General features: G+C 43.0%; 1 protein-coding gene and 1 pseudogene across 1 annotated transcript; both read right to left on the reverse strand.

Moving 5' to 3' along the window:
• Positions 1-412: 412 nt before the first annotated feature.
• LOC119540912 lies at positions 413-1,986 on the reverse strand (annotated as a pseudogene).
• Positions 1,987-5,529: 3,543 nt separating this feature from the next.
• Positions 5,530-6,686, reverse strand: LOC119540909 (serine/threonine-protein kinase RIO3-like). The gene has a single exon (XM_037844803.1). The coding sequence runs from the start codon at positions 6,627-6,629 to the stop codon at positions 5,649-5,651; it is 981 nt and encodes a 326-aa protein (XP_037700731.1). The 5' UTR covers positions 6,630-6,686; the 3' UTR covers positions 5,530-5,648.
• Between the last annotated feature and the right edge of the window lie 3,683 nt (positions 6,687-10,369).

Genomic DNA, 10,369 nt, shown 5'->3' on the forward strand with positions numbered 1-10,369 from the left:
CCCGTCCCATGCCTCCAGACTTCACTCTCCCCCCACCACCACCCCCCTCCACTGTCCACTGCTTCGGATTGATGGCCTCTGTCCCCTCCCAGGTCCTATGACAAGGGTGGGAAATGTGCTGGGCCCTGCCCTGCCTGGGCACAGAGGAATGAGGACATTGGGACCACACACAGTCCAAGCAAGGAGGATGTCTAGCATCTCATTTTATTTTGCAGTGACTGAGCCTGCAAGTTTTTCCCATTTTAGGGCAGGGTGGCCACGTGGTGGTTCTGGGCAGCATACATGTCTTTGGCTTGCAGGTGGAATTAGCACTGTATTGCTGACAGGGCGACGCAGGAATGAGACACGGACGCAAAGCTAAGAATTAAGGGAGCAGGGGGCCCACTTGCATCTCGTGCTAAGTGGACGACAATGCAGCCTTGCTCCAGCTGTTTATTTCAGAAGATCAGATGTATATGCTAAAGGTGCCCAGGTAGGGGAGAGCCCACCAAATACTTATGTTTACATCAGGTGCATACAATCTAGGTTTAAGACAATGGTAGTCACAAGACACACATCTTTACAGGGCGGTCCTGCATGGCATTCTATGCAGGCCTGCAGCTCAGCGTTCTAAGCCACCGCCCCAGATATGCCTCAGGCAACATGGAAGACTCAGTTCCCCACAGCACTGCCCATGGCCCGGCTGTTGGCAGTGGACCCGGGGAGGATGACATCATAAGCTCCTTTGGACAGGTCTTTGTGCATCAGGGCCATCTCAGTGGGCTGGTACACTCTTGTCAGCAGCTGCCCATTGTACCCACTGTATGGTGACACCAGTCTCTTAGCTGAGGCTGGCTTCTCCACAAACATGCTCTGACCTTTCTGCTCTTTCAGGATGGTCTCATAGCCCATGCCCTGAGTGGGGTACATGTCCCCCTGCTAGCATTGCTCTGGGCTGGCCTTGGTCACATGAGAGACCTCAGGCATGACACAGAAGAGGACAAAGGCCAAGGCACTGGCAGCGAGGGCAGTAGCCAGCATGGGACCATGCCAGGTGGGACTGCTGAGCTGCTGGTTCCTATAGGTAAACATGAGGAGCCACACCACCCAGTTGGCGAAGGAGGTGGCTGTGCTAAGCAGCCCAGAGACCCCGTGCTCACACCCGCACTTGAAGCCGCTACCCAGGGCGGGGTGCGCCCGGATGAGGGCAGCCAGCACCTTGATGTAGATGAGCACTATTACAAGGTCCATGTTTGCGATGGCGCAAGGGGCGGCCGAGACCCAGCCCGCGCTGCCATTGTCCGGGGGCCCACCCTCGCCACCTCCGCGGACCAGAGTGATGATCTGCCGCTCGATGTTGGCGATCGCCTCCACCAGGGTCAGCAGCAGAGCCACGGCAAAGACCCCCAGCCCCGGGGCCCATGGGTCTTCCCGGCCAGGAAGCTGAGGGCAAAGACGTGGACCACCAGGCAGGAGAAGCAGAGGGTGAACAGGACTCCAAAGAGGAAGCGCTGAGAGGCACGGATGGAGAAGTCGGGCTTCACCACGCAGGCAAACACAAAGGCAGAAGAGGCTCAGGGTCCGCTCAGGAAGAACACCTGGGCCCCAGAAAGTTCTGCTTCTTGGTGTCCTGTACAAAAGGGAGGCTGGCCACAAGATGACGATGAGGACAAAGTGACGACGCCTGCCCCAGCCACTGCTGCCAAGACAGTGCCGCATGCCCCGGAGCGGTCACACAGGTTAAGGTCTCGGCTGCAGCCGGACGGGGCACTGTTCCAGACCCGGGCCCCTGGGATTGGGAAGAAAGGCAGTCAGTCCCAGGCACTTCAGCAAGGCTCTGGGGAGAGCCATCCTGGCTCCCAGGCCAGGCTCCCGCTGGGTCCCTGGGACGCGCCACCCACCGGGCTCCGACTGGAGCCAACTCCAGCCGCCGGTAGGGCGCGGGCGGTGAGGGAGGGACTCCGAGCACAGCGCGGGACCAGGGCCCGGACGTGGCCTGGGGTGGCGGCCCCGGACCCGGCTGAGCTGGCTGTGCTCGCGCGGGCTCGGGCGTGTCCCCAGGCGTTTTTTTTTTTTTTTTTTATGATTGTTTTCCTTTGCTCTGTGTTTGCGCATATGTGATTTCTGTGGAGGACTTTGAACTCTTTATTCCTTTTAAATGGGGTCATATGATAACCGCGTCCAATATAGCCCTAGTCAGCTAACATTTTAAACAAGGTATTTTAACAACTGCTTTTATTACTTTTGATTTCCAATTTTTATTTTTAAATAAGTAAAATCTAGTTCCCTCCAAGGTTTTTTGGAAACCTTTTTGAAATCCTGATTTGTAGTTTACCTTTCTCATGATATGCTTTGAATCAGTGGATTGCATATCATTTTTCTTATCCTTTATTATTGAGATAATCTATTGAATTCTGCTAGATGCTTTCCAGAAAGAGAGTGACTGTTTGCACTCCTACCAGCAGTGTTTGAGGAAGCACATTCCCCCACACCCTCATTAGCTCTGGACATTTAAAAAACCTTTTGCCCATCTGATGAGTACAAAGTTTCATCTCATTATTGTTTTAATTTGTATTTTCCTGAGTAGTAGGGAGGTTCGACTTTTTTTTCAATTTTAGAATTTATTTTAGAATTCCTTTGAATTTCTGTTTATATCCATTGTCTATTTTTTATATACTTTCTTTAAATTGTTTTATTTTGAAAAAAATATGGAATAGAGAATAGTATAACATCCTTGTAGTCATAAATTAGAATTAATAGATGTAAGCATTTTGCCAACTTTGCTTCAGATCTTTTTTTCTCTTTTTTTAATAGACTTTATTTTTTAAAGCAGTTTTAGGTTACAGAATTGTGCAAAATGTACAGAGAGTTCCCCTTTATCTTCTCTCCCTCTCCTACACAGTTTCTCCTTTATTAATATCTTGCCTTCATAGGTGTTACAATTGATCACCCAATATTGATGCATTATAAACTAAAGTCCGTAATTTTCACAAGAGTTCACTCTGTATTGTACAGGTCTATAGGTTTTGATAAATGGGTAATGTTAATTTTGTGTAGCCACCATTACAGTATCATACAGAATTGTTTCACTGCCCTAAAAGTGTCCTGTGTTCCCCCCCATTCATCTCTGCCCCCACGCCATCCCTCCAAACCCCTGGCAACCACTGATCTTTTCACTGTCTCTATAGTTTTGCCTTTACCAGAATGTCAAATAGTTGTAAGCATACAGCATGGCTTCTTTCATTTATCAATATGCATTTAAGGTTCCTCCCTGGCTTTTATAGCTTAATAGCACTTTCTTGTTGCTACATAGTATCCTATTGTATAGATATCCCATAGTTTGTTTATCTATTCACCTATTAAAGGACATCTTGGTTGCTTTCAGTGTGGGGCATTTATGAATAAAGCTGCTGTAAACAGTTGTGTGCAGGTTTTTTTGTGGACATCAGCTTTCAACTCATTTGGGTGAATACCTAAGAGCACGACTGCTGGATCATATAATAAGACTATGTGCAGCTGTGTAAAAAACTGCCAGACTGTCTTCCAAAGTGGCCGTGCCATGCCGTTTTGCATTCCCACAAGCAATGATTGAGAGTTCTGTTGCTTCACATCTTCGCCAGCATTTGGCGTCATCCGTGTTTTGGATTTTAGCCATTCTATCAGGTGTGCAGCATATCTTATTGTTGGTTTAATTTGCAGTTCCCCAATAACATGGGATGTTGAGCATCTTTTCATTTGCCTCGTTACCATCTTCTTTGGTGAGGTGTCTGTTCATACCTTTTGCCCATTTTCTAATTAGTTTGTTAGCTTTCTTAATGTTGAATTTAAGAGTTCTATGAATACTTTAGATTCAAGTCCTTCATGGGATATGGGTTTTACAAATATTTTCTCCCGTTCTGTGACTTGTCTTTTCATTCTCTTAATCTACCATTTTATTTTTTATTAAGATTTATTCACACACCATACAATCATCCAAAATATACAATCAATTGATCACATTACCAAAATATAGTTGTTCATTGATCAACCCGATCTGTTTTTTTTAACATTTTCCTTGTATCAGAAAAAGTGATAACAAGAATAAAAAAAAGTGAAAAAAGAACACCAAATCATACCCCCCACCCTATTTTTCCTTTAGTTTTTTGTCCCCATTTTTCTACTCATCCATCCAAACACTGGATAAAAGGAGTGCGATCCACAAGGTTTTCAAAATCATCCTGTCACCCCTTGTAAGCTACATTGTCATACAATTGTCTTCAAGAATCAAAGGCACTGGGTTGGAATTTGATAGTTTCAGCTATTTACTTATAGCTATTCCAATACATTAAAACCTAAAAGGTATTGTCTATACAGTGCATAAGAATGTCCACCAGAGTGACCTCTCGACTCCATTTGGAATCTCTCAGCCACTGAAGCTTTATTTTGTTTCATTTCACATCCCCCTTTTGGTCAAGAAGATGTTTTCAATCCCACAATGCTGGGTCCAGATTCATCCCCGGGAGTCATATCCTGCCTTGCTAGGGAGATTTACACACCTGGGAGTTAGGTCCCATGTAGATCTTTTTTAAAAAAAAAATTAAATGTTACAGATGAAGTTCGGGTTCCCTATGTCCATTCCTCTTGCTCTCTCCAGAAGCAAATGCTATCACAAATATGGTGTGTCTCCTTCCAGGCCGTGTGTTTATACGTCTGCCACATACACATGGAACCACTAACAATATGTAGTGTTGTTCTGTGTGTTTTTTTTTTTTTTATTTAATATTTTTTATTAGCTTCCCATATTTCTCTCAAAAATCAATAAATACATAGTATGAGTGAAAAGTAATTTGAACTTTGTTTCTTTGATTTCATTAAGATTCATGAAACATGGTTAAGTCTTAAATTCTGTCCCTCCGGAAAAGTTACATTTTCATTATAAATGTAGAGCAACTATATCATGAGTTACATCCTAACCGTTTTACATAAATGTAGAAAATCTGAAAGTTAAATTTTTTAAAAATTTGGATACTTAAGAAGTTCTTACATATTTATCTCTTTCAGAAACCCATGATGCCTTTCCTTGGATTTAAGTCTGAAAAAAGCAGAATTCAGTTCATTTTCATGATATACTAATACAACACTGCTTAGCTGTATTTCTGTCAGCCATTCTGAAATCAAATTTCCATTGATAACACCCACTAAAAGAGAAGAAATTTTAGTCTGGAAAAAGAATTGAGAAGGGCTAACAAAATATCTGAGGAAAGATGCATCACAAAACAGGAAGGTGGAAAAAGCAAATAATTTATAATAAAACCCTCTCTTCCATTCCTCTGTCCCTTCTTCCCATATTTGGAAATGTTACCTAAGTTTTAAAAATTCTCATCGAAACGTTTTCTACCATAAATCATGTAAAATCAGTCTATTTTAGATAGATAATCTTTAGCTATTAAAGACATATTATTCTGTTTATAAGATGAGAGGTAGTGACATTCTATTCTTTTGATGCTGAGCTAAAAATTCCACACATCTGGCACATGGGTTTCAAGGAAAAAAACCAAACAAACACAGAAGCACCATTGTACACTCCTCATGTTTCCTTTTTTGGTATTTCAAGTCACCCATAACTTCATTTGCCATTGGCAGCTGACAGTCTCCACTGTGTTAACATTTAAAGGCAGTGGGAACTGGTGTTATTCATCGTATAGTACCGGTGGACCTCCGTCATCTTTCAAAAACGAAGCAGCCTTTCTTCCATTCTTCTGAACATGATCTTCATTCATTTTCTCCAAAGCTTCTATTTCAGCTAAGAAATCAGCTTCATTATCTGCTGAGATGTTTAAGCCTGAAACAGCATTGAAGAGTTCTCTTTCACCAAGGGCTTCCTTCACTCCTCCTTTCTGAAAAAACTGTGAGACATTCCTACAGTCTCGGAATAAGAACTCCAGGCCATGGGGATGCGTTGGTTCTACAGACTGACTGACATCAATCAACCAGACCTTTCCAGCATGCCAGAGCATGTTATACTCACTGAGGTCAGCATGCATAAGCGTACATTCATTATATAACTGCTGCATCATATGAAGAGTTTGATAGTAGGCTTCTTTCATTTCTTCACTACTGAGTTTTACTTCTTTTAACTTAGGGGCTGGAACTTGATCATGGCCAATAAAAGACATAACTAAAATGTGTTTCTTGAGCATTACAACTGTTGGGCAAGGAATTCCAGCTCTCTGCATTCTTGTGAGATTGTGCATTTCTTTTTCTGCCCACATGCGGATGATCTTACGCGGATTTAATTTGCTGAAGCGATCTTTAAACCTGAAATCATCTTTAATATATTTGTCACGATTCTTAAACTCATTAAGAGTTGTCTTAAACACTTTGATGGCACATTCTGTAGGTATAACTTCACTATCTTCCTTTGCATCCTCCATGCTCCCTCCATATGCATGAAAGACAACAGATTCCTTTCCTGTACTAATACAGCCAGTGATTGTCTCCAACATTCCAGAGTTGATCATTTTATACATAAGTAAACGGGTCTTAGGATCAACTGCTTTTTCTGCAGTAGAATGCTCCTTTTTCTCATGGAGGCGGGCACTTCGACGTTCTTCTGAATAGGCATGTTGTTTTAAAGCATTGAAAACATGGTTTGATAGTTTTAAATCCATTCCAATTCCATCTCCTACCTGAAACCCAGGTGCAAACTGGGATGTAGGGATCGTCACGAGTATCCTGCCAGTCAACCTCATCTTCAGAGCTATCACTGTCTTCATAAGGATGCACTTTTCGATAATTTTCAAAGGAAATGGAAACTTTGCTATCTCCATTGAATTTTTTTTCTTCACGCCTAAGCTGTGCATCATATTCTCTGTCAAATTCCATCTGTAGCATTTGAGCCAGCATTAGGTCGCTGGAGGTGTCAATGTTTTCTCCAGTAATAAATGGTCCTTCAGCAACAGCAACTTCAGGAAAAGCAGCAGCTTCTTCTTCTAATTGCAATTCTTTAGCCAACTGTTCACTCATTACATCAGCCAAGGAACAAGATATTGTATTTTGAGGGGTAGCCCATGGACACTTTCCCCGCCCGTGGGCGCGCCGCACTTCCGGTCATCCTTGCTGGGGAGGACAGGGTTCGGCTGTGGCTTCCAGGTCTTCCTTCCTCTTCTTCTCCCTGGAATTCCCTAGATAGCCGCTGGATCTAGTTAAACTAGATTAGAGTACGTGGACTGAGGGCCAGGAATAATATTTGGGGAGCTCCACTGGGGAGAAAGGGAAGAATGCTGGCCCTTATTCTTTGCCCTGGAAGATGAGTAGTCACAGAGGACACCAGGTTTTCCTTGAGGTAAGGCAGTAGAGGGGGCAGGCAATAACAGCATTTAGTCCTATGTGATTTAACATTGACTCCTCGAATGGGAAAACGGCCATTTTGCTGTGATTTGGGATAAGCGCAATATTTAAAGGATTTAGCTCTGGCTTTTCCTTCCTCTGTTAATGAACTCACTGGTGTCTAGCAGAGACAAAGCTATTCTAGAATTTGCACTGCCCAAACACACAGAATCAGCATATACTTTGGTCTCTTCTTCCTGAAGACTGGATGCTGGCAATCCTTGGCTCCTCTGTCACATAGCAAGACACATGGTGGCATCTGCTGGTGTCTCTTCTTTCTTCTGAGTTTCATTGATTTCAGCCTCTTGCATCCATGGCTTTCTCTCTCTGTGTGTTTTTAAATGTGTACAAATGATTTCATACTCATCATTTTGAGATCTAACCACATGAATATATATAGATCGGTGATTCTCCACCAGGGGTGACCTTATCACCTCCCCCCAACCCAGGGCACATTTGGCAATGTCCAGAAACATTTTTGCTTGTCACAACTGGGGAAGGAGTCCTACTGGCATCTGGTAGGTAGAGGCCAGGGATGCTGGTAAATATCCTACAAGGCACAGGACAGTCCCCACAACAAAGAATTACCCAGCTCAAAAAGGCCATAGTATGGTGGTGGAGAACACCTGATAGAGCTCTGGTCCACTCATTTAAATCACTGGGTAGCGCTGACATTAGATTTAACATTTTGATTCCCTCACCAAGTCATTTGGGCTATTGTCCATGTTTCACTTTTATAAACAGTCCTACACTTAACACCCTAATACACATCTCTGAATGTACATGAGATTTTCTCTAGATGGGCAGAATCATGTGGGGTCTAAGTAGAAGACTCTGGAGTCTTCTGGGTTCAATTCTCCATCCCACCATTTACTTACCAGGGGAGCTTGGCCAATTACGTAATCTGTCCCAGGCAGTTGACTTGTCCTCAAAATGGAGATAATAATACTTTCCTATGTCAGTGAGCTAAGATATGCAAAATGCTTGGAACCATGCCTGCAATACGGGAAGCATTCAGTAAAAGTTACCTTTTGTTATTACTGGTAGTAGTGATAGAAGCTGCATCAGTATTTCCATTATTTGTTACCATTATTATACAACCCAGAAATTAAATTACACATTTTCTACTCTACCAAATATAACAAATTGCTGTTATTTATACTCCCAAAAGCAGGGTCGCCGTTTCCCCTTGTCCTTGACTACATTTTTCTTAAATCTGAACTTAAATTGCAGATGAAACCCCATTTCCACTCAGCAGGAGAAAACACTTAATCTTGCATTTTGGGTAACACAAGCTCATTTAAATTTTAAAGTTCCTTTCTGGTAATTACTCAATTCAGAACTTAAACTCCTCCCTTCTCAAAGGTTCTCCCATCCTTGTCTTCAACCTCAAGCTGGAATTTGGATGCAGGAGGAACTTACGTAACATGGTAGGGCAGGGGAAGTGGTCTCTGGGCACTGAGCTGCCTCCGGCCCTTGATGGCCTCTGATAAGATGTCTCACCCTTTAGTCTTGGCAGGCCCCTCTACCACCACTGCATGGCTACTTGTCTGTTCTCTTGCGCCCGATGACTGCCTGGGAAACAGCTCTGCATCACTTCCTCCTCTATAGCTAATTTTTATAAACTCTGTTCCAGCTGGCTTGGAAGTCATAGCCCCTTTGAAACTAACACAATTCCACTTCTGAGCCTATTAAGTAAAAGTATAAGATATCCATTCAGTCCGGTGGATAGATAGCCCAAGGATAACAATAAAATTCTAGGAAAGTAAATTAAAACCTTTGGAACACCATGCGTTCTCCTTTACATTTTCCTCCACAAGAAGCCATCAGTAGCTGTTTGATGATAGCTCTTTGAAAATCTCCACTGGTGTTCAAATAATGGATATTTTCCTCCTCACTGTTGGCCTGCCCAACCTCATTGGATACCAATGTTCTCTTAAAAGATGTGCTCATCATTTTTGGAGATTACTGTTTGTTGTTAATGCTGTGTAGAAGAAAGAGCGTTTAATAGGGAGTGGAAAACCTGGATTGAATCTCAGCCCTGTCATTTGTTAGCTCTATGAACTGGAGCAATTGGTGGTGTCTCTAAACCAGCAGCCACACCTGGGAACTGGTTTAAAAGGTAATTTATCAAGCCCCATCCTGGACCCACAGAAACAGAAAGCCTTTGGTGGGGGTGCTCAGCAATCTGTTTCTCAACGAGCCCTCTGGTGATTCTGAGACGTACTCAGTTTCCTTGTTTGTGCATGAAAAGGATTTCTTACAGGTGAGAATTAAATGAGGTAATACATGTGAAAGAGAACTGTAAACTAGGGACATAAGATTAAATGCCCTCAGGGACCAGGTTTGAGGTAATAGGGAGTGGTGGGGAAAATAGATGCCTTCTCTGCAGGCGTTCAAATTATCATTATTTTTAAAATCACCAGGCCAGTCAAACAAAACCTGTCTAAAAGTTAAATTCTGCCTCCAGGGGCCAGCAGTTTAGGATGTGTATAAACCATAAAACATTACACAAATGTTAAGATGCTTTCATTTCAACCTCAAAGCAAACAAACAGAAAGGCTGGGAGGTATGGCATTACTGAAAATCTTTGGCTTCCACCAGTTGCTATAATTAGGGAAACGTATAATTTATCATCCAAACTTGACATGTTTGAGAATGAAAGAAGGTGCTATTAATAATTATGCCAGGACAAAGATGAAACCTGGGATTGTACCAGGCAAACCAGAGAGTATGATCATCACTGGCTGTAATCATAAAATCATCCACAATTCCTCCTTGACCTCACATTAAAATCAAATAAAAATTAATGTTGTGCTTCTTGGTGCAGATAACCATTGGAGAGAGGGGACCCAGGTGAAGATAAGAGGGAAGGAGGAAAGGTTAAGATGTAGACGCATTGAGCCACAGAAGGGAGTATGGTTAATAAGTTTCCTGGTCAGGGCAAAAGCCACACGAGAAGGCAATTTGGGGATCAGAGAAGCACCAAGAAGCAGGAAGAAACACAGATAGACCAAACAAA

Source organism: Choloepus didactylus, chromosome 7 (assembly GCF_015220235.1).
Source record: "Choloepus didactylus isolate mChoDid1 chromosome 7, mChoDid1.pri, whole genome shotgun sequence".
Taxonomy (NCBI): domain Eukaryota; kingdom Metazoa; phylum Chordata; class Mammalia; order Pilosa; family Megalonychidae; genus Choloepus; species Choloepus didactylus.

What these genes read in the sequence shown, in the direction of transcription:
- LOC119540909 (XM_037844803.1), bottom strand. Translation starts at nt 6,629, where the DNA reads ATGGATTTAAAACTATCAAACCATGTTTTCAATGCTTTAAAACAACAT.